Here is a 24,131-nt window from a genome sequence, read left to right as displayed (position 1 = left end):
TGGCTAAGGAACCATAAGCCGCAGTCACACAGCCACTGATGCTGGTCGCTTCACCTCTGTTTCAGGCTTCGTGTATATCAAGGCTATAGTACTGAGTTTTTTCACTCTAAACGTAAACCTGCTTTCCAGACAGCGACCACGTCCAAGGTATGACTTTGTGGTGCCTCAGGCAAGTTTATACGTTTAGGGCCCTGATGGCATAATTTTCTTTACATATTTATGGTGAACACCCAGAAAAATTTCTCCGGAAAACTACTGTGCTCTGTGAGGAGCAGAGATCGGGCGTCGGCGCCGCTAATAGGTTTCTTAGTCTACGAAAAACATAGACGCAGATTCGATTTTTCTGTAAATAACAAAGTATGATTTATTCTTCATTTTTGGCATTAAAGCTATTTGTAACTGGTGGCGTCAGCTCTCGCACATTTCTGTGGGGCTGCAGGAGCGCACAAGTGAAACTTCCAAGTACAAATTTACATTAACTGTGAAAGCTCGAAGCGTGTTTCGGCCACAACTGAATTGATTTATCGCGCAAATATGGTTCAAATACGAAAGTAAAAATACACATTTTGCTGACTCGTTGTTGGCGACGTCCGCACTCTCCTCCAGCTTTTATGAAAGGGTAAACAACTTTGTGCACTTGTTTTCTAGTTAGGCATATTTTCTGTCTTTTATTTGGTTTATAAAATATTACCTAAGCACTCTGCGTCCCTTCATCTACAGCTCGGCAATCGTGTGGTTGCAAAGACACGAAAAGTTTGTAATCGTTTAGAATGGGAACAGCTCTACAAGAGGGAGCCTTTCTATGAGGACATTTTGTCAGTAACCGGTCCCGTCTTCCGCATATAAAATGGTGAAAAGAAATCTATCAGCTAATGATGCATCGGTACAGGGCTCTATTCTGTCTGCATCCTTGGTTCCAAGACAGACCGCTTATTGAGCGAATACAGTTATGCTATCTCTACGCCTGTTAGTTACTCGCCATATACACCGCCAGCCCTGCGGTAATCGTAGCTGGCGTACAGTCGGTCGCCGTCCCTCATGATGCCGTTGACAGAAGAGCTCTTCTTTTCAGTCGTCGTCACCACGTGGCCCTTACTTTCCAGCTCGGATACGTAGTCCTGGAACACGGTGAAAAAGAAAGGCTGATGTCTGCCTAGCAGGCAGCGGACAAAGCTCATTCGACGTTGAGTTCATTTGCACTACGATTTTACTGAAGTGCTGCGGCGCGCCTTAAAGGGCAACTGCATAGGTTTTAGAAATCGACAAGCTTAAATGGGTCGAATGTGAGCAACTTGCAGGTAAAGCAGGCGAAGTCCTTTCGGGCTAGCATTTCAAATGGTGAAGCAATCGCCGATTGAAATCGAGACTGTCATCAAGCTTCTCGCGGCTCACAGCTCCAAGTGGGGGGCTCATCATGACGTCATCGAAGGTACCAGTACATTTCCAGCACATAAAAGGCTGCTTCCAAGGAAAAAAATCAAAGGCCACCGAAGGTAAAGGCCTCCGAGCGTTGTTTGGTAGCATTTAACTAGGCACAGCAGTTTGTAGCTGGCGGCAGCGGAAATTTGAAATCTTACCTTCCATGACGTCACATCGAGCTTCTCCGCACTCCTCCGTTGCAGTGAGGAGACGCCTCAAAATTTAAGCGCCCATTGCGCCACTATTTTCAACGCTAACGCAAAAACAGTTCGCATGCTTTACCTGCAGCTTATACAGATCTGAATTCTTGAATAGTGCGGAATTCTCAAAAAGGTGTCTATGAAGCTCAAAATTCGACCCAGCCGCTACAACACTGCACAGATGGGGTTTTTCCAGACCCATTGATGCACCTGTCGTTTGCTGGCAACTTAAGCGGTAGCTAGAGCCTGAAAGCAGCAGTTTGTTACGGCGTATTATGCCCTAGGTGCCGACAACTGATGCTCAGAGCCCCGGAAAGAATCTCTACATTTTCCGCTGCAAATATATCGTGATTGATTGGTAGGGAGCGCATGAGTGACGTAGATGAATGATAGAAAAAGTAGAATTGGATTTCAGAGGATAGAGTAGAAACAGAAAACACAATAGAGGGGAAATGACGAACCCGCTGGATTTCCACTGTGCCACAGACCTGTTGCATGTGCAGTGGGCAGTGTTTTAGTAAAGTGAAAATGAATTTTCGCGTGGGTTAATTGGTTTATGGATGCTCCTGGAAGATGGTTTTCAAGGACAGTTGAAGCGACACTCAAATGCCCATTTGTTTTTTTTTTGTTTTTTTTTTTGGATACTGATTCGAGTGTGGCGGCGTGGTCATTGGGGCTGTGTTCAAAAAATTTTTTTCATTCATCTATGCAGTGGGTGAGACGTTGCTCCTGTCTCGGTTCACACCTGGGCATGATACCCTGTTCATCTCAACGATTACCGTCACGTTTATTGATGTACTCAAATCTATAGTTGGTACTCTCGCACAACGTCTCTACTTCAAGGTTTCAGAAGCTTGCGAACACTAAAAGTTCAAGAAATTCTTATGTGCCTCTCTTTAATTCTCCAGTGGACATTACTTCTTGGCCAAATAGCTTTTTATGCCTTATTGTGCGCACAAAAAAAAATGTGAGCCTCTATCAAAGGCTACATTAAGGCACCGAGGATCTCTTTACATGTTGGCGGTATATTTCGGGAGATGGCAAGTCCTTCTGCGGACACCTTAAGCACCTAAATACAGACGTCTGATGAACTTTACCCACTTCTGCGGAATCTTAGTGCTAATAATTAAGCATGTGATCTGGCAAAATGTTAGGAGTTTAAAATTTACCTCTGACAAGTCCGGCTCCGCTACAACTTCGTTGGGAATGAGCTGATGGTGAACACGCGGGAAATCTATGGCTTCCTTGATGTTGTCGCCTTGCCACAGAGTTCTCATCGCCACCTGCGTCAAAAGCGTAAGAGTGAACATTAAAATAATAAAGCTGACAATGAGGAAAAAATCCAAATGTAATTTTAGCTTCGAATTTATGTTGTCTTAGTTTTCGCTCTCCCACACAGACGTAAGTGCAGGATTACAGTGCTAGACTTTGTCGAGTGGCGTCTTCTTTTACGTTGGCCGCAGCACGCTATAGCGTATAAACCACTTGCGAAGCAGGGGGATAGTACAGTAAGCGTTCGGAGATTTTGCCGAAAGCGCTAAGCTTCGTATAAGTGGCCAACGCAATCTATTATGTGAAACGACAGCCTAGCATCCGTCTATCATCACTATCACCCCTTCATAATCCATAGTGTTATAGCTCGCGCCGAGCTCGGCAGATCAATGAATGAGGTTGTCTATTTGTTGGGAGAAAAGGCAAAAAGAGCGCTTTCTGCGATAAAGGTCAGCAGGGAAATAATCCCTTACAAGGGTGAAAGACGAGCTCAGTTAACGCTCATTCGCTCTCAAGAAGCTGCAGCGCTTGGATATTATACGAACTTCTCCCGCGCGGGATATTTAGCTGCCTGTATAATAGCAAAACAAAAGCGTCTGCTATTAACGCTTATTACCTTTTTCACATAAAAAGATAATGGGTCACATGCGAAGCTATCATTAAAGGAGTCATGATGAAACCATCATCAGAACACAAATTGTGTCCTTGCTTTCTTTTCCCTAACATGCTTATCTCTGTCCCACGCTTGCATTCCTCTTATTCGCACAGTTCATTACTGCACTGCCCAGACAGGCCGAGATCCATATTTCGTGCACCGTCCAAAGTCGTCCCTGCAGTGTACGGTGATGAGTGAAGCTGCACCGATCCCCTCTGAACACCAACTCTTATCTGTTTTGGCGTACGTGGCAACGTCCTTTTGTAAGGAACCTTACATTCGCCAAACTCTTCCTCGATAACTAGTCGATTCCGCTCGTTAAATAGCTTCACATTGCACTCAGCGCGGACACACAAACACAAAACACAAAGGACTCACTAAAGTGATTATCACTGGAAATAGCGCTGTTTTCACTGGAAACCACTCTTCCAAGACCTCCGCGTCTTCTGCACTACCATTTAGAAGCTCATCAACAGTACCAGCTAGCCCCAATAAGTTTCTTAACTTGCGCCACTGGTGGCGCTGAGTAACCGCAATCCGTCGGCCAGAATAGGAGCTCGCCCTATCGTTGACTGCGCAGTACACGACAAATGCGCTAATCGCGTGGCCTTGTGGTCGCACAGAAAGCCTGTCATTCCCTACCAGCGCCACACTGGAGGTGATCTTGGATCCTCCGGCACCGCCCAGTGCGAGCACGGCGTCACCGTTGCTGTTGACGATGACCGAGGGCGCCATCGAGGAGACGGGCCTCTTGCGAGGACTTATGTAGTTGGACGGCGAAGGTCTGAAGCCGTACGAATTGATCATTCCGGGCGTCGAGAAGTCGTCCATCTGGTTGTTGAGGATCACGCCTGACGACGTGCGCACGTGACTGCCTAAGCTGGAGGGGAAATAAATACAATTACATGGAGAAGCACGCGTAACACGTTGTCTGCAAAGCAGTGCGAAATAGTTTACGGCACGTGCTCAGATCATAAAGATTATGACCATTAAATTATCCCGTTCCTGATCAACGATAGTTCAAAAGATAGTTTGGCTATCTGCATGACATACTTTAAAACCTCTTTGTATACCAGTCGCCGCGGTGGCTCGTTGGATATGGCGCTCGGCTGCTGGCCCAAAAGGCGCAGGTTCGATCACGGCCGCGCCGGTCAAACTTAGACGGAGGCGAAACTCTAGATGTTTGTGTACTGTGCGATGTCAGTCCACGTTAAAGAACCCCAGGTGGTCGAAATTTTCGGAGCCCTTCACTACGGCGTCTCTCATAGCCCGAGTCGCTTTGGGACGTTAAACCCCAATAAACCAAGCCAAATCATCTTTGTATACCCTCTTGATATGTATTGTGGGATATACAGATATCCCTCGCCGCCCCGCGCTGAGTCACGAGACGAGAGCGCACGCCGCAGGGAATGGGGAGAGGAGGGCACCCGGCAACTCTCCTCACCCTCAGCTCGGACGTGACGTCACGCCTACGCTCTGGCGTCTTAGGGACGGGTGAACGACCCCCCTTGATTGCAACAAGTTGCTCAAGAGGGAGGTAATGTCGTAGGGGTTAAAAGGCGAAGTTCGCGCGGGAACAGGGAACTCGCCCTCTCTTCTCGCCGCGGTGCTACTGCCGCTACTGCCCCGCCGACCCCGTATCCTGCCCACGCCCTCCCGGATTATCCATCGCCGGTCGACGACGACCTGGTAAGCTGCTGAACCATCTATTATCGGATAGAACATTCTTCCGCAGTGTGCTTTGCCTTGCGCTAGGTAAATAAACGGTTTCCTAGCGTACTCTGTTCGTTGCCTACTTCGTCCGAACCCGCCGTGGCTGTGACTCTGCGCCACGGGTTGGGGACACGAGAACGCCCGCGCATAGCTGGCACGGAAGCTCGCCCTCCCGGCCGGCTGCTCGCGGGTGACCCCATAGTATGCAGCCCGGTTCTATGGCCGCATCGCATTTTTTTTTTACTATTTTGTCTATTCTCTGCACCCTTCTGTTAGCACCTACTTAGCCCAGAAACAATCCCCAACGCAGAGTAGTATGTCGGCGGTTTCCATATGCTGGCTTAAATCTGCGTTTTTAAAAAATGGCCGTCTCCTTTTCCTTTCGTTCCTGCGTTTCTTTTTGTGCTTTAGGATTTTATGTCACTCATACTGCGTTACGCTGGCTAACAGTGTACAGCATACAGCGTACAGCAGATTCACGAGAGCAGTTCAAAAGAGGTTGCTATGGTGCAATGCGATCATCCTTGGTGTGTACAGGGTTACGTCTGTCCGCGTAGCTCCGACGTTGCTGGTGCAAAGTTTAGTATGCTACAGAGACTACCGAAATAGCGAAACCATAAAAGAAAGTAAGGCTGCACACAAACAATCTGGTCGGCCACACCTCGTGCACAATGTGACGGCACATAATAGGCCACTCCATGTATAAACCTAGATGTACCAACACACAGACGACCGCGTCACGAGTGAAAAAGAAATACAGGAATGACTTCACTGGTACAGTTCTTGTGAGTACCTGAAAGACGTTATACGGGCAAGCGAACAAACGCATTCATAATTTTTCTACCGGGTCTTGCATATTCCAGCACTTGAGACAAGGTGGGGAAAACGAGTCTAAGGAGACCAATCTCTCGATACGCACTGGGAGTTAATTGTGGAGGTGATGGCTATGACGTCACCGGTGTCACTCCAGAAGGTCGCATGAGCTGTCCCTGCGTCCGGTGGCAGTGTCTCGTTCACGAATCCGTAGTGAGCGGGATCGTCGAACGTGCACGAGTCGTTGATCATGTTCCTCACAGCCATCGCGAACTCCTGCGACGTCAAGTTGTACTGGAGCTGCAACGCAAACAAAAGCGGTAAGTGTCAGAGGACGCATAGCAATAGGCGTAATACTTCAGAAGCCCTTTTCAATAATGATATCCGCGTGATTGAACTCCGTGCCACTATCACACTATGACGACTGGAAGTAAAGAGATCGCCTTTGGTAATCGCCGGTTGTTTGTTAAAAAGGGGCTGCGAAACACTGCCTGGGGGAATACCGGCTATACTTCAGGTGGGTTCTTTATGTCACACAGATGTTGACTTAAAAAGAATTACAGGAATCGATGCATAGGAACGGGAGTTATTCAGTGAAGAAATTTCAAAATACAAGCAAACAAAACGCTGCCCTCAACTCGATTTTGGCGGGGCTTCCCACTCCTATTTCGCTCTCCCAATGACGGCACCTGGCGCAACCAATCAAAACAGCCAACCAGAGCACGTCGCGGAAGTCTGTACTCCATGGTTGCCTGCTCTCTGTAACTCGTTCTTGCTGAGACTGGCAGCGTTGTTTTCATGCCAGAGCGCCCCTGGTGGTGTATTTTTATTTTACTTGCTTTGCAGGGCTTTTATCTAAGACAAGCAAGTTGTTTTTGTTGATCTAATATAAAACGCAGACAGGCGACAAAATGTGTCTCTATTTATTCACATAATTTGCAGTATATTTACTGTTTGTCCGGTCATCAAGCTCGCGCCAGGTGATGTCATATCCGCTGCTAAAAACCCGCCACTGTGTGGCGACACCATCAGAGCCATGAAGTTTTTTTGGGGAGGACATTAAAATATTAAAAAACGGAATGTACACGGTATTACCGACGCTAATAGCACCATTATAACTCACTGTATGCAATCAACAAGCAAAACAGTTAACTAAGATTGTGTTTCTGAGCCCCTTTAAGAAAAAGCAGTCGATTAATTAACAGCTGACTGTCTGATGGACTGATAGAGGAATGGGCCGACGGGCGGACGGATAGTTGGATCCCTCAGCATGCATTTTTATTCGCGCATTGCTCGTAGTCGCATTATTATTGCTAAAATACGCTCCTTTCCTGCTCGTGGCCATAAGAATGCTTTGTTGAATTGAACAATCAGAAAGCTTTTTTTCGGACAAGGTTTTATTATTTAACTTAGTTAGGAAAAGGCTTTTCATGTACGGGTCACGCGGTATAAAACCACAGAACCTATACAGTAACTGGCCGTCTCACGGAGTTGCGTTCATAATCTTCTTTTTTCAAATGTTAACGTCAACGAACCCTGGAAACCATCCCGTATAATAGGGATTGTTGAGACCACAATCTCGCTCCTGCTATTTTTTTTTGTGTGTGTGTGAACGCAACAGTTATGCACTGACATCGATGGATACATGCCATCTGCAGAGTGGCTTCTCTTTTTTTTTCTAAATACCTTAGTTATACTGGATACTCAGATTCCATCCTTCTAATCACGTGACCTTTTTGTTCGACCGTTTTCCCAATGACTCAATTTACTGCACGCACCTCTTCGACACGCACGAACCTCCGGTCTCCAAGGAGAGCCCTCTTGGCATAAGCGAACTTGCACGCTTCAATAAACCTGAAAAAAAAAGTGCGGTGTTACATTGCAAGGTTGTAAACGCAGTCATCGTGGGTATTTACTGACCGAGATGGGGTATGTAAAGAGCGCATGCAAGATATCGTGCTGACGTGACTGATGATTAGGTGACGTAGTTTGAAATATTCTAAAAAAACTATTTTCGAGAACTTTGGTACATCTAGAACATGAAATTTCACAAGGAAATTGGAGGACACTAAAGCTTCGCCTTTAAGGGCATGACGTGACAACGGTTCCTCTTGCCCATCCAGACATGGACACTGTTTCCACTTTTACAGTCAGAATCATTATGTGAAAGACCATCGGACATACATATTAAGCCTCGCTTTAACCACGGCTTACGAACGTGTTTGCATGTCTTAGCGGTAGCGTGTCTCATTCGCAACCCGAGGTCCCGAGGATCAGGGGTTTCCGATGCGCCGCCGCTGGTGGCTGGCGCCATCTATGGGCGCCTCATCTCAATCTACTAGTCCTATGTTTTCGGTCATGCCGCCGGTAACGCCAACGCCATCTTTTCTGCGCAACGGGGCCTTTACTCTTTCGCGTAACATAGCGACTTGTACTGAACGCCTTTTTCGCAACAAAAAAAATGTTCACACTGATCTGAGGAGCGCGACTAATTTTTTTTTCCTCCTCTGGTTTCTTTTTCTCTCCTAGGCTTTCTTACTTTTGTTCGCGAAGCTCTGCGGCACGATACAGGGTGAGCGCGCTCAGCGGAGAGAGCGGAGTCCTCTGGCAATCTTGGCGAGCAAGGCATAAAGACAACCTTAGGAAGGAACACGAGGCAGACGCAAGATATTCGAATTCTGTACTCTAAGACTGCTTGTATTCAATCTCAACTTGACTTTTGTTAATAAACAGTTATCGTACTCTGTCGCGTGCTGCGGAAATAAACGCGCCCCGTAAAATGCTTCTTTCAGCTAAACGGGCGCATTGTTCGAGCTCAAATTTCGCATAGAAATGGCATTTGGTCGGCAGAATTGTTTAATACCACGTTTGCTTAGGGTACTTACCTGATTCGAACAGAATAAGTCGGATATTCCCATCGTCTGCGGCGACGACGAAGAAAATTAAGCTGCTCTGTCAGCTATCGCACTGGTGGCGCCATCTCGTTTATTGGTCGTGAAGAATCAGCAAAGGAGGGGGTCCGGGGGGTTTGAAGACGCTTTTTCAACTGGTTTTTATGCGAAGCATACTAGCCGCACAACCGAGCTCTTCCTTGCTGCGCCGCGCGCGGCCGCGTAGCTACCACTTGACCTACATCGGCGCACCACGTGATATGACGTCACAACAGCTGTGAAAGCTGGGGCTCAACTCGTGCGCTCGCTTGCGGACGCGCAGCCTCCGCCGGCGGTATGCTTCGCATCCTAGGCTTAACCATAAGCTAAGCCAGGCCATTTTTTTAATGGTCACAGAAAACTTAGCTTGGCAAAACTAAGTTTTCAGCAAGTTAAGTTTTTTGTGAGCATGAAAAAACCAGTTGAAAGAGCGTCTTCAAACCCCCCAAAATCCCCTCCTTTGCTGATCCTTCCCGACCAACAAACGAGATGGCGCCACCAGTGCGATAGCTGACAGAGCAGCTTAATTTTCTTCGTCGTCGCCGCAGACGATGTGACTATCCGACTTATTCTGTTCGCATCAGGTAAGTACCCCAAGCAAACGTGGTATTAAACAATTCTGACGACCAAATGCCATTTCTATGCGAAATTTGAGCTCGAACAATCAGCCCGTTTAGCTGAAAGAAGCAATTTACGGGGCGCGTTTATCTCCGCAACACACGATAGTATATCGCTTGTATTCAATCCCAACTTCACTTTTTTAATCCATGTGATTAAAACCTGGAGCCGTATTTTCTAACGTTTCATTTTGCTTTCGTTCTATTTGGTCGTGACGTCAATCGTGACGAAAGCAACAGGCTCTGAGGAGGCAAGACAGTAGTCACTGGCACGGCCAGCCTGATCGCGTTCCGCCGCATCTAGTCTATGACGACACAAGGCACCAGGCTTCGCCAGCTGGTCGCACAACCACCCCACTCTTTCCTTCCCGAGAAGAAGGGCTGTCAAACGCGTCTTCGTGCTTCATCATTTGTCGGCGCAGGCCCACCAGTGTGGCAAGTGACGGAACGTGTTCATACAAGCCAACCCCACAGCCTATACGTCATCTGGAGCATCGACCAATGTCAGACGACCAAATGAAATGATACAAACAGTGTCCCAGGTCCATTTGAGCTGAGACCTGTTTGAAAAAAGCGGGTAGCAGTTTCTGGCGGACAGCGCACCTGTGCAAAGTGAGCGCATCGTCGGGCAGCAGGTCGTCTGGCGACGTCCGGAACGCGTCCATTACTCCGAGGATGTGCGCGAGCACAGCGCCACTGGCGGGCGCCGGCACAGAGTGCAGCGTCAGACCGTCCTGGAACGTGGTTTGTACAGGAGCTTCCCACGACACGGCGTAGCGTTTCAGGTCACTCATCGTCATCACTCCGCCTGCACATTGAGTAGATAGCCGTTAGGTCTTGGGTTTGCCCTATTTATTAGTTCACCCTGCGCCGTACGCTTGGTAGTGAAATTAAATACCAACGACAAAGATTGCCAACGCACACGTTAAATTGATCGTTGGGGTTTCAGTAACAGCTTCAGCAGCGTTTCATCTTTTAGTTATGCACATGATGCAAAGCAGCAAAGCTGTTCGTTATTTCAGGTTGGTTACGCGCCCTTTAATTCTGCGTGCACGAAAAATATTTTATACGCAGTGGTACCTCCACATCTTTATCTGTTTTTCTGCCAACTAAAGGTCAGCTGAACTTATGGTCGATCGTGTTTCATTTCAAGACACTGTGGTGTCTGATTATGCTGGAATTATTATGCTGGAGTGCAAAATTTTTGGTTCTTCAAATTGAATCATTTCTATATTTTAATGCGTTAAAATTAGAACGCCCATTATCGCAAAAAGTTTCCGGCTATAGAGTGTGAACCGTTGGATGGCAGGAGTCAGAAGTTGAGAGAAGAAAATCCTTCTCTCCTTTTTTCAGGGGAGAGGCGAGAGGAAGTGGAAATTAGAAGATGGGGTCGGAGGGTGCGGATGGCGAGAGGGACACCGCTGTCGCCAGTTTACGGGTGGGGAGAGTGGAGCGTGGATACGGCAGGTCACAGGGCGATTGATGGACTTGACTGTGCCACCCGCTCGCACGGTCTGAACCCGTCAGCGGTAGCAGCTGGAACACTAATGCTAACGTATACTCTGCCACATGAATCGCATTGATCGCCTGTGGCGCGGGAACGCACCAATCTTGTCTTCCGTGTAAGCCTTCCCTAGTTTGGTGGTAGGCTTTCTCATTAGTGAAACGCCCGGAATGTTGGCGCTTGGTTTCGGATTGAACTTGTCACATAACGTTCCATTTCATACGAATAAATCAGTCGGTTCACCCATACTGGGTAGTGCGCACAGCCCACGCAAGGGAATGATATGGAAACTTTACGTATTCAAGAGAAGCGCTTGTTGCGGAAAGCCTGATACTGATGTTTTTTGAACAGCAAGAAGGGTGACTACGGGTGCCTCACCATCTCCTTCATGTTCGGCTTAAACTGTTTGAGGCAGAAAGTTATTATAAGAAACAAAAACACATTTATTCATAATCACTGAAAAAAAAAAAGTGCGATTTCGGCCTCACCTATGCATGGTTGCTCCAATGGCAAGGTTTGTTTTTGTTTTTTTTTAGTCTCCTGCTTTAGTAGCTCAGCATCATTAAATACTCCTACTGCCAAATCACTCCCGTGGTTCGTTCACGCCAACCCCATAAGTTTTACTTCCCGGCAGAATTCTTACCATTTTCTTGGATCTCCTTGACCATTTGTTCGGCAAAGTCGCCCTTGTAGAAATAGTCAGGTCCCTTATTGGCGATTGCCCACAGGGTGTCCGCGAGGTCTGGCTGAACCAACAGCTCCCCTTCGGCGTAAGTGTCGTTGGTGGCTTCGTTCCAGAAGACTTTCCTGTGACGAGACACATTTAGTTCTCTTGGACAAAACCTTAGCCAACTGCGCCTCAGTGTGGGGAGCGCCGCCATACAACATTCTCAGTACGTGTCCGCTCTCTCCACATGAACTTGTCCGTCTGCATCTACCGAATGGCGCTGGTGTATTAAAGGCATCTGTCATCCCTAAAAGAGCCCTCTTTGTTCTTAATAATGTGCTGTGCCCATCCTCAGTGTAATGAAGAGGGCGACTTTCGATGCGCCTGCACATTATTAGTGGATTATGAGGACGGGCATGCGCTTATTCAACGAATGTTTTCTCACTGCCATAACATATGGCAGGAACATAATAAGAATCTCCAGTCTGCAAATTATGTAGTCTTGTTAAAGCCGTTCAACCCACCGCAATGTACTTCTTGTCTCTCGATTGCAAACAGTACGAGTTCAAAACCAGAATGTTATGTGAAGGAAATGTTTTTGTCTTTGACGCTCATGAAATTTCATTAAGTGTTACGTGCTGGAATTCAGGAAAACGCAGCGCAGCCTTGAAATTGGTCAAATGCTTAGAGGAATCCCCAAGGTGGAGTAGATTTGTAATAAGGGAGTAATTACTAATTGACATCCACCCGAGCGCAGCCTTACGGCTGCAAAGGAAAGCTAAACAGCTTTCTCAGAAACTTCGTAAAGAAAAATTCTTCCTGGTCCGGGGTTCGAACCCGGGACCACCGCTTCACCGGAGCAGTCGCTCTACCAATTGAGCCAACCGGGACGGCAAGCTTTCCTTTGCAGCCGTAAGGCTGCGCTCGGGTGGATGTCAATGAGTAATTGCTCCCTTATTAGCCTTGAAATTAAATTTAGGACAGCGCAGTCAACTATAGCAATATAAATTATAGCGCCGACATTTTTTTTTGTGTGTCTTTTTAACAAAGAAATGCAACAGCCTTGACTGCACAACAAACGCCAGTTAATCGTCAATTAGCTCAAAATAAAGAAAAGGAAACTGACTTGGGTGGGGCGGGTACTGCAGAGAACGAATCATAGATGGCCTCCTAGGGTAACAGAATGGAAGTGAAGGAAGGAAAACTTAGCTTGGGGGGGGGGGGGGGGGGGGGGGGCTGAGAGTTAGATGGGCAGAGGAGAAAAATAAATTGGATGTGCCAGCATGGCCGCCTCTTGCACAGGACAGGCTATTTGAAAATCAATTGGAGAGGCTTGCGTCCTACATTTCACGCAGCCAGACTGATTATAATAATGATGATGACACTCTTATTCGCTGAGGTGGAGAGGTCGGCCGGTGGTAACATGGCCCTGGCCTGCTACTCCACACAGGGGAAAGGGAAGAGGAGGAAAAGGAAAGTGCGAATCAAGGTTGATGATGGCATAATACAATGAGTTTCACGGGTGATGTCTACACACGCACACACACACTTAACACTGGCTGGCACTCGCATCGCGGTTAGTAGACGCACATAAAACTGGTGTCTGCAACACAAACACCAACACATGTCATTAACCATGTAGGTAGTGCACAGGCGGTCACAGACGAGTATCGTAAAACAAGCAACTTAAGGGCGGCTGCACGCATGCGCATCACTCAGTGCATTTCACGGCGGCTTCAGGTGCCCACCTCATGCTGTCCGAGAGGTCGTGCTTGTGCTGCTGTAGGGCGGCCGCAAGCTGCCGTCCGACGGGGAATCCGTCCCTGGCGATCCGGATGGCCTGCCGGAAGTGCTCCCGCCAATTGAGCGCGCCATGCAGCTCACGCAGCAGCGCGTAGTAGCCGCGCAGCTCACCGGGCACAGCCACGGACAGGCCACCTGCGCATTGCAGGTACTGCGTCTGTATCTAGACGCTGCAAATGTAATCTTCGTTTTGATAGAGGTGTCCCGATACAACCGACCATGCTGCCTATTTCCCTTCGCTTCAAGCGCACTTACGTAACACACTGCGCCTTACTACTCTATCAAAAACGAAGCTTATCGGTGAAAATCCCTCAATCATGGGTCTTATGTGTCATATTTCTATTTACTGACCAATAAATAGGTTCTTTTTGAGGATCGAGGGTAATAAAAAGTTGTGTCGTGACTTTTAAACTGCTATAGACTCGATTCTATCTACCAGAGCAGTAAAACCACGCTCGTGAAATTTAGTGGTAGCGTAGAGGAAAACCGTCCGCCTCGAGTGCAAGCCGACTGAAGTTCGAATCCCTGTGCTGCGGAGTCCTCCATAGGATTAAAAAAATCCGCGTGACGATGGAATTGCATAATCAAGCACTGGTCAGGCACGTCGTCGGAAGTTGACAATTGATCTTTGAATATGGCTTAACTAGGAATCTTGACGATACATTCTCTTTTAAGAAAAAAAAATGGCTGAGGCTTAACTTGGTTAAGCCTGGAGAATGCGAAGCATCATCGTGTCGCGTAATTTGGAGGCGCACAACCACAGCGACGGCGCGAGGTGGGCCCCCGTTTCTCTACTGTTGTGACGTCATCGTGTCACGTGGTGTGACGTCATGTATCACGTGATTTAGAGGCGCACAACCACAGCGATGGCGCGAGGTGGGCCCCCGTTTCTCCACTGTCGTGACGTCATCGTGTCACGTGGTGTGACGTCATGTATCACGTGATTTGGAGGCGCATAACCACGGTGAAGGGCTGAAGTGGTAGCTAAAGTAGTATGCTTCGCATAAAAACAAATAACTGCAAACAGGGACTATATTACCCTGCGTAGGAAGAGACGGCTTGTGTCGGTTGCGTAGATTCTGCTCCACTGCCAGAAAATAAAAATAGTCACGGAGCACAGCAAAAGCCGGTCGTCTTTCTCACCTCTCCTGGCCAGCGTCTCGTTTCCCACAAACATGTCTCTCGAAGCCGCACCCGGGGCTACTTCTCTGGCCACTAGTGTCATGGCCTGCCTCGGACACCTGCATCAATGAAAAGGCACTTCCTTAGCTACATTACGGTGTGCAGTAATTCCACGACCGGGACAGCAAAACATTCTACAGCGATAGCTGTAAAATGTCTTGCAACGCGCCACGAGCATCACATGCAAGGTGTCACACTGATTGGTCGGAATGGGGTGACGTGACGCATGAGGCCGTGACAACGCTCCAACCTGATTAGCCAGAATACCAATGACTGGTTAGTTCCAGTACCCAAAGGCTACAAAAGGCACCCGTAGCCAGAGTTTTCACACACACTCTGGCTGTCGTCGCATTTCGGGCCATTTTTTATTTCTGTCTATTGTGTCGTTCGTCTATTTAAGAAGTGGTTCGCCGTTTACTATGTTTAAAATCTTCTTTTTATTTTCTGCTCCATCCATTTGGCGGAAAAATATTGGCATATTACTTTAACTGTTACTCTGGCCAAAGAAGTGACTCTTTTACACTTTTATGCAGGAAAACTCTACTGGTTACAGTTGCAATCTTGGCAGAAGATTCGTGTTTGGTATGCTTAATTCAGAAAAGATCATTGACCGATGCAGTATGAGAGTGCAAACGCGTTTAGTGGAGCGAATATGTTGGATACTTGGATTGTATCGAACTTGATGATATTAAACGTACTTTTGTGCTCCCACTTTTCTTCTCTGCGGTGATAACTTAATTTTGATTTTTGTTATGACTGTTTTCCACGCGCATATATTTCTCCCATAGAGTCGAAGGGAGGTGTAGCAGGCTAAACCACATCCCTTAAATGACGCTAAAAAAGCCATGTGAAGACAGAGCGCTCACGGTTCACCCCACACAGTAATAATGTCATTGCTTTTTCCGTCATTCTAATGGTACATCTCGGCTCGCCTCGACCACAGCTTCAAAGCAGGCATCCAATCATGCCATTAATTCTATTTGCAGCAAAGTTTTTGGTATTTCTTACCCCACTCCTTTCTGTGCCTTAGAGACGATATCCAGCCTGCTGTGGCCTCGAAAGCATGCCCTCAACAGCGTTCAGTCATCGGTACTCTGTATTATGAGTAAGCTAATAATGAAGGCTAGCAGATGGTAGGGTTAAACCAGATCGAACTATTCGCAGCTGGACTGCAACTTGCTTAGAGAAATCCTAATTTAATCGTATCAGCAGTACGAAAGGAGACGTGCACATTCGGCTCTACCGAGATTGGGAACCTTTCCCAGCTTACATAGGTCCACTCATTGTCTTCGCGACTTCTTGCACTATATAATGCAAATGCTTTTTTGTGTAAGCTCATTTCGTTCACTTTGAGTTTTGTTTGGATCCTCTCAACTTCCGTCCATGGGTTAGTGAATACGTGGTAAAATAACCGTCTTTTACCCTTGCCCTGCCTGCAAGACTCGTCAGCTATGGGCGAGACGTCGCATCACAAACTTCTGTCAGAAACTTTACGCTGTAATACGTTCACGGTTCTTTAGCGTTTGACCCCTCATTTTTTGTCTGTTTTCTTTTTGCCCATTCTCGTTAGACTCAGTTTTGAGCCTTATCTGATAAATCCCAGTGAAGTTATGCGTCCATTAAATTTGCCATTGTCACTATTATCTTCGCCTATTTCTCACCGCACTCTGCATATTACGTTATTAGGATAGTCGCCAACGCGACTGCTGCAAAGGTGTACGAAAATTTTAACACCCTGGCGATTACCATTACCACACGCAAGGCTCAGCGACCGCTGTTCAAGTATTTTAGTTTCACTATAGATTGAAGCAAATAATTTGTGAGTGGCACGCGTAAATGTAGAGTTATAGAGCATTATTTTCAGTTGTAGCAGTCGCTCCTGTGGCTGCTGTGGCAGCCACCTACTTGTTGCACATTCCTCGCACTCTCCATACCAGCCTCCTTAAACAGCCTCCCTCTCCTCCTTCCATGGAAATCTCCATTCGGTTGAGCATTCTTACCCTCGCGTATTTCCTCCGTCTTCTAAAGTGGCCACCTTCCGGTGACGCATCCTTCCACCCTCGCCATTCTTTCATGGTAAACGTCCTCCGCATGGTTCCCGTGGTAAGCACCCTCAGGTTATGCATTCACACTCTCCTCCTTCCAAGGTGAACACCATCCGAGTTTTTCCCATTGTAAACTGCCCTGCGGGTATGTCGACTTCTACTACGGCTACTACAATGACGCGAAACGCAGAGAACAGGAGCTTGACAATTGTCGATGCAAAAGTAATTTTCACCTCAGATAGACGGTAGCCACGAAGCCGCCGCCGATGCCCATGGCGTGTGGGAGCACCACACCCATGCAGATCATGGTGGCTACGGCAACATCAGCTAGGTTGCCGCCTTTCATCAGAATCTTTCTGAAATAACAAAGGAGTGGGAGTGAATGAGCGCAGTTTTTTTTCAATGAAAGCGAAAATCACAAATATTCAGCGTTGCAGCAACTTCGCAAGTGGTGGTAGCGGCAAAAAAAGCCTTTTTCAAGAAACATCGACGTTAGAAGGTTGGACTGTAAAAGTTAAAGGCAGTGTTACGCTGAAGCCGCGGCAGCCACTGACAACGGAAACTATGCTGTTGAATGCTATAGAAATACTCCAAGGTCGAACTCACCGACCAAACGTTTTCGCACAACCAGTCGTATTTAGAAAGGAAATTAAAATTCTTAATTTTGCATTAGAGGTCTCTGTGGGCAGAACGCATAAATGTGCAGTTTTATCTAGGTCAAGCTCCCACATAAGTCCATAGCCTATATAGGTGATCAATGAAGCCTTTCTTGCCACTGACCTGTAACTACTGTCAGTGGTAGATATCGTATGGGTGGGTATGACCGCACTTTCGTTCAAAGTTGCGATGAGCCACATGGCTAAAGCGGAATGAAATTATTAAAATGTTGTTTCTCCTGTGCTTAATGTTTTATTCAAATAAGTGCCAGCAGTGTGCAGTAAAAAATACCAAGGACAGAACTATTCCATGTGGACCATCGCTAAACGTTCATCTTCATTGTGTGTTATTTGGAGTTAGCGATGACTCTTTCCGAAATGAAAATGAACCACTCTTCGCAGATCTATCGTCTCTTTTATTGCGCTAGCACTAGATGGATCATTAGCGAAAAGCCGTGACTCGTCGTGTTGGAGGCTTGGAGTAACTCGAAGTGATTCGGGTACGCTCGGCTAAGCCCGGATAAGCTCGGTTAAGCTCGGAGGAGCGTCGCCCCAGCTGCAGCCGCTGAGAGGAGGGTGCCGCGCTAGCTGCAGCCGAGTGGAGAGGGTGAGAGGATGAAGGACGAGAAACGCTGCTGCGTGCACATGCAGATGCCAGAAAAAAGAGGCGAAGGATGAAGTCGCTGAAAAAGACGTTCAGTGCAGCAAACGGTGAATCATGGATGAAGACGGTCCTTCGGCGAATTCCGAGCCGAACGCCGTGCACGGCGAGCTGAACAGCAAAGCAAAAGAAGAGAGCGCCAACGTGAATCAATCGATTCAGAGGATATAGCGAGGCTGTCAGCCGAAGCCGAACGGCGTATAACCTTGCTAAACGGGATGCGGAAACAGGTCAAGAGCGAGAAAGAAAAGGCGATCGATGAAGTCGCCGGAGTTACGGGCAGTCGAGAGGCTTCAGAGACCGCCGAGCAGAGGGAACGACGAGTCGAATTGCAACGAGATCCTCAGACGGCTCATCCAAGCGGACAGCAAAGGAAAGACTCCTAGAACTGCGGGAAAGCTCGAAATTCCAAGATTATAAAAAGTTAAAGAACGGCAAACGTGCTAGCGCAGCGAAGTCGCATTAGGTCAACCAGGCAAATCCGGGGCAATTTTTTTCTTATCCAGAGAGAAACGTGGACGCCACAGTAGCGGTTAAGCTCGCTGCGCGCAACTGAGGCTTTTCAGCGGCAAGTGTGTCTGCGCATCATGTAGCTATTTGTTTATCAGTGCCCCCGCTAACCATGTTCTCGACAATGAGCCGTGCTTACCTTGCTACCCCGGCGCATGGCGCTGCGTCCGTAGACACGGCCCAGTGGCTGAAGTTCCCCAGTTTAGACTGTATAACAGTCGGGTTGGCCTCCGTTGATGCGTCGCATTCTTCTTCAGCAGTCGTTAGGTCGTCCACGTCAGCCGGTGATGTGAAGAGCGAGTCCGTGGCCGTTACTGCAGCCGTGGGTGCTGAAGCGGTGCTTTCCTCTGTGATTGGCACTTCAGTCCCGGTAGCAGCATCTCGATGTTCTGCAGTTACGGTTTCCTCAGGTAGAGCAGTGGTGCTTTGTGCAGTTGCGGACGCCAAGATGAGTGAAATGACTCCCAGTGCCGTTAGACAACTGAGCCTGTTAGACGGAAACAGCAAGGACAAAAACATGCTATAAAATATCAGCTTATGGTCCTTTTAGGCTGGATGACATGTCACGCAAAAATCATGAAGAAGATAAGTGTCCTTAGCAAGCCGAGATCCAACGAACTCTTCAGTTCTAAGCACCGCTTGTTCACTATTGCGCTATGGTTTCTACTCATAGCTTTTTTGTTCATGACTATTATGTAGCACAGAGTTATGGATGAACTCTTTATACTGCCAAGAATGCACACGAAATAGGGGAAGAGGTGTGAATTTTATTTTCCGTATTCAGTAGATTTTTTCAACAGAAATATTACAGCTGCCGCCAATTCCTCAAGCCAAACGTAAAACTAAAGCCTGAGTGTAGAAAACATAGCGCAGAATGGGAACCTGCCAAATACTGTGCTGTATGGTTTGATGTACCTTCCGTTGACTACTCATTATTTGCTAGTTCGAAGCAAGCGCCTGCCAACTGCCGTGGCCCGCGCACTAACGCCTGTGCGCTTCTACCCGCACCAGAAAGTGCGATGTAAATTTGAAGGTTAATAAAGTGTCTGTGCGTGCGCATGCGTGTTTGTGTGTGTGTCATGCATGCGAGTCCATTAACATAAACTTATGGGAACACTAGTAGATGATAATTATGTCGCTCTTAATCGTGAAATCAGGATACCGTGACCCATAGCACAAATTCTTAAGTTAATGCATGCTTTTCAGTGAAACACGTCCGTCTTTTCATTTCTGAGACAAATGAGACAAGAAGTGATATAACTTACAGTTCTTTAAAGAACGTTAGGGCTCTCAAGACTATAAGTGAGGTTCGAAAGCATTCTCGCCGCAAAAAAAGGGGGTGGAGGACGGGGGGACGCCATTACCAGCAGGCACCGCTGCATTCGATTGTTTTAAAACCTGTCAGTGGCATACTTTGCAAACACAAAATAATCATGGATGGTGAAGCGAGGGAAAGCCATCAACAAGCTCTGCATGAAACTTGCTTTGGCTCCCAAAGTGCGTTCCTTCATATAAAAAAAGAGCGGCTCAAATTTCTATTGCCACGCTCCTAGGCATAAAAAAAAAATCTAACTTTACAGCATATTTCACTTGCTAATTTACCTTTGTGCGAACTGTCTGCTTTTTAGAAGGCATATATAGTGGTATTCTATCCAAAAAATGGCTCACAGTAAATTGACTGTCAACAATCTTTTAACACGATCGCGTGAAGGACAGAAAAGCCAGCGTTGTCCTCGTCGGCGTTGTTGGCCGTTAGCAAAAATCTCGATGGAAGCAAAAGATTAATAAAATGAAGCTGAAAATAAAACCGGGTTGCCTTACATTTGAGTCAGAATCGAACCGAGGACCTCCCGATTGCAAGACTGGCACTTTAACAATAAGCCATGAACGCTACTTTTTTCTCAGAACAGAAAAGGGCAACGTTATCAGCATAAGCCAATATCTTAATTTCACACTGCGATAATGAGAAGGCACGAATTGCTGAGTTCTTGATAATAATACGACATAGGGGCTCAAGATATAACGCGAATAAGAAAGGCGATAGCGGGCAGCCCTTCCGAACTGACGCTTTAAGCGGAATCAGTTTGGTAAACGTTTTATTTACAAATAGTCTTGTAGTGGCCGCTTTATAACATAGTTCTGTACCTTTAAGCAAGATATCACCAATATTTGCACTCTTTAACACAGCAAACAAAAAATTATGGCGCACTTTATCAAAATCTTTTGCCAGATCAATGTGAACAACAGCCACTTGACTCACCTCATCTGACGCTGTGTCTAACCCGGAACGTGCGATATGGATATGGTTTTGAATACTACGGCCTTTGATTCCGCACAAATCAAAGGTCATTCCAAAGGTTATAAGCCACGAAGGCTCGTTGATTGAAGCTAAATAAAGGTGGGCTTAGTGAATGTGTTGTGGTGTTGACTAAGTGAAGTGGCTTAGAGACATGTACTGATGCGTGCTGAATGAAAATGAGTGTACTGATTCGGAATTAAGTAACGGAGTAGGAGATGCGAACGGCACCCGATGTCGCTACCGCGTTCTGCTCTTAAAGGTGAAGCTTAAGCGTCTCCCGGTGCTTCGTACTCTTGATTTTACTTTCCTGCCGCCAACTTTCGAATGCCATATCGTTAGGAGCGCCATTAAGTTTAAAGCCGTCCTCAGACTGCATGAATTCTCGATGTGAGGAAATAGCGGTCAGAAAAGAACACGTAGCCTCCAGCAGGTTTCACTCCAGCTTCGCCTGCCCCCTGGTTTAGACCACTCTGCCATCACCGCAGCCTTTCACCCGCATGTTAAATTACCAGTTTCTCATCTTGTGCTTTGGACATCCAGGTCTTCATCACTTTTCACCCGCTTATAAACGGAAAAGTACGCAGGTCCTTCGACTTTAAAAATAGGCGCAAGGAAGCGCCATCTGACGAGAATGGAACAAGTTACATGAAACAGCTGGAAGTTCGAACTACCGCAACAGGGTAACAAAGAACATAAATTGTCACTATTGTTAATTAATCGAGTTCAACAGAAAGCGGTCACGAAATCGGAGCGCACGTGTTAAGGCTTTCCTCTCCGCATCGTTCGCATTGATCGCTCATGAATTTCCTATGTACTACTATTACTGGGGACTCTCAGTCTGCAATACATAGCTTTGCCAAAGGTGGCGTTTCCCCAACTGCTCTTTTCCTGATTCTGACAGTCCCAGTCGACAGCCGCACCATTTCCCCGCACCTGGATCCCCGCTGCCCATAGGGTCGCACACGACGCTTCTCGAGGTCTCACCCGGTGAACAGCGCCGACTACGACGCGGTATTTTCCGCGAAGGACCGCTTGGTGACGTACCACGCCATCACGATACATTACCGACTCGAACGACTCCTGTTTACACCGGGTGATAAATCTAGTACAAAATATGAAACAGTCCTTTGGTGACCGCTTTAAGCGCTGTCCCTCCCTACGCTGGCCCATGTTGTCCAGCCATGCCATGTTTCCCGGTAGCTACAGGCCCGACTGCACCCTCTGCGGTCAACGCGCCGATGGCGCCTACATCATGCGGGCTTTCTCCGCTCATCTCCCTAAAGCAGAACTACAACTCCGTACTTTTGAGCAATGGAAGGCGGCGCTGCTCAGCTCGGACCTGACTGTCAAAACGACGGGCCCTCGAGCGAGCCGCCGACGTCATCATGAAGCAACGTCTTCCAATCAACTAGCATCGACCTCAAATTCTGATTTTCTTTTTTTTTTTTCTGGAACGAATAAAGTTTTCCTCCTCCTTCACGAACAACCAACCCATCATCGTCATCGCTTCGTCATCTGCTTTCCAAGAACTTGTAACTGATATATTCAATTGTGAGTAATTATCGCCATTTATTTTCTCCCTTTAAGTGCAATCTCACCCTTATGTTACACTCTGAAGACATAACTACGCTGGCAGACAGGCAGACCGGACTACGCTCGTCGTGTCTGCATCTTTTCTGTGTCCTGCCTCCTGCGTAGTTTTATGTCTTCAGAATGCCTTACCAACTAGCCTCTCATCACACACTTCTAGAACGTATGTTACACCTCTTGAACGGGGGCCATTAAGGAAATAAAACTGAACTTAGATACTGCTGAACAGCTCTTCATTTTGGCGAAAGACTCCACCCCCTCGTTTTAATAAAGCTATTTCACATCACTGCAAACCCATCATTGGCTAACTGCGCGAAAAAACATTTTCGAGAACGAGAACAGAGAACATACAAGCTCATTCTTTAAAACTCCAAAGAGAAATGCAGCCGAATGCATTACAAATAAACGCTAATAAGAAGGCAAGTTCAGCTAGTTCTTTAAACTCGTAGACCTCGTTAGTAACACCACGAAAAAACTCGCTCATAGAGTTTCTTTTTTTTTTCCTTCGCGCTCATTTTCATTTGTTTTCTTTCTCTGTCTTACCAGTGCAGCCGAATCAACCCCATCAATTTTCCGCCTTGGCAACTAATAACGCTAAGAGGGTCACTGTATTGGCTAAGGTCTCATTTCTGCTTCTATGCATTTTATACGCAGCTTCTGACCGCGCTCTGCCTCATATACCGCGATATGAAAAGCTGTATGAAGGAACAAAGTTACGCCGTATGAAAATTAAGATCAGAAAACTGAAGCAAGGCACTCACGTGTTACGTCTCCTACTTAATGAAGCCATCTTTTTCCCACGCTTTCCACAACCCCGACAGAGTTTCTGAAGCTAGTGGCTGGTCCGTAGCGTCCAGTAGTCGCAGATGGAGTGGTGCCGCTCCAAACACAGTGCAAATGTCTTGTACGCGAAGTAGGCAAACAAATAATCTAACAGCCATTGAGATAAAAACCTCCTCCGTGTCACGAAGTGTTCCGTTTGGGAGATTACGGTAACATGTCCCTTTCCGACTACGCACCGGCCTCAGGTGTTTACTGTCTGGCGCATTCGTAGACAGAAACGCATTCACACTCTGGTCATTCACTGCTAGTCGCCTACCCCCGAATGACCCTTACAGGTGTTTAAAAGCATGTCCGGCTGACATTACATCCTGGTCTAGATTACTGCTTCGCGCTTTGACATAACGCTGTATAATTCAAGCGCAGTCATGCCATTTCAAAGCGAGAAAAAAAAAAAACCAGAAAACTAGTTTAGGGTTATTCGGGCCTTGCTAAGGCTGAGGAACCTCCACTGTGTACAAGGACGTTATATTCGGCTATTCGCTCTTCATAATTTTCAATAGTCTTGGTTTTCAGAAAATGTCAAGGGTGTCAGTTATTTGAAGTTCCTTTCCTTCTGTTGCACAAGTTACAGATTACGCTGTCATTTTTTTCCAAAGAACCAACCAAGGTATACTACACACTAACGCCATTCAGCTGTTGTGGATCGCACCAAAGCACCATGAACGCCTTAAATACTTGCATAACAGTTGTTTAGGCGCGTGTCATTACCACAGGTAATTTGAAAACGACTTGGTTATCGCGGTAAAAACTTT

General features: G+C 47.0%; 1 protein-coding gene and 1 non-coding gene across 2 annotated transcripts; both read right to left on the bottom strand.

The window, feature by feature from the left end:
* Positions 1-333: 333 nt before the first annotated feature.
* On the bottom strand, positions 334-23,443 carry LOC149365108 (scoloptoxin SSD14-like). The gene is made up of 12 exons (XM_089575181.1): positions 23,298-23,443; positions 18,787-19,134; positions 17,054-17,176; positions 14,737-14,834; positions 13,539-13,728; positions 11,767-11,930; positions 10,223-10,427; positions 7,851-7,926; positions 6,179-6,372; positions 4,189-4,426; positions 2,789-2,902; positions 334-1,118 (listed from the first exon to the last, which is right to left on the bottom strand). Exons 1-12 carry the CDS (start codon positions 23,324-23,326, stop codon positions 972-974), a joined length of 1,926 nt encoding a protein of 641 aa, XP_089431307.1. The 5' UTR covers positions 23,327-23,443; the 3' UTR covers positions 334-971.
* Positions 12,607-12,680, bottom strand: TRNAT-GGU (transfer RNA threonine (anticodon GGU)). The gene has a single exon. It is a non-coding gene; the product is annotated as a tRNA-Thr (tRNA).
* Positions 23,444-24,131: the final 688 nt, after the last annotated feature.

The sequence above is a fragment of the Amblyomma mixtum genome, chromosome 2 (genome assembly GCF_055824585.1).
Source record: "Amblyomma mixtum isolate Tamu chromosome 2, ASM5582458v1, whole genome shotgun sequence".
Lineage (NCBI taxonomy): Eukaryota > Metazoa > Arthropoda > Arachnida > Ixodida > Ixodidae > Amblyomma > Amblyomma mixtum.
The sequence above is the reverse complement of the archived record's forward strand: the minus strand, read 5'-3'. Positions and strand labels throughout refer to the sequence as shown.

Bases quoted from the DNA above. Each gene is read 5' to 3' on its own strand.
- LOC149365108 (XM_089575181.1), bottom strand. From the start codon at position 23,326: ATGGCTTCATTAAGTAGGAGACGTAACAC. The intron at 19,135-23,297 runs GTGAGTGCCTTG...TCCGTCTAACAG, and splicing joins TTAAGTAGGAGACGTAACAC to GCTCAGTTGTCTAACGGCAC. The intron at 1,119-2,788 runs GTAAATTTTAAA...ACCGTGTTCCAG, and splicing joins CGGAGCCGGACTTGTCAGAG to GACTACGTATCCGAGCTGGA.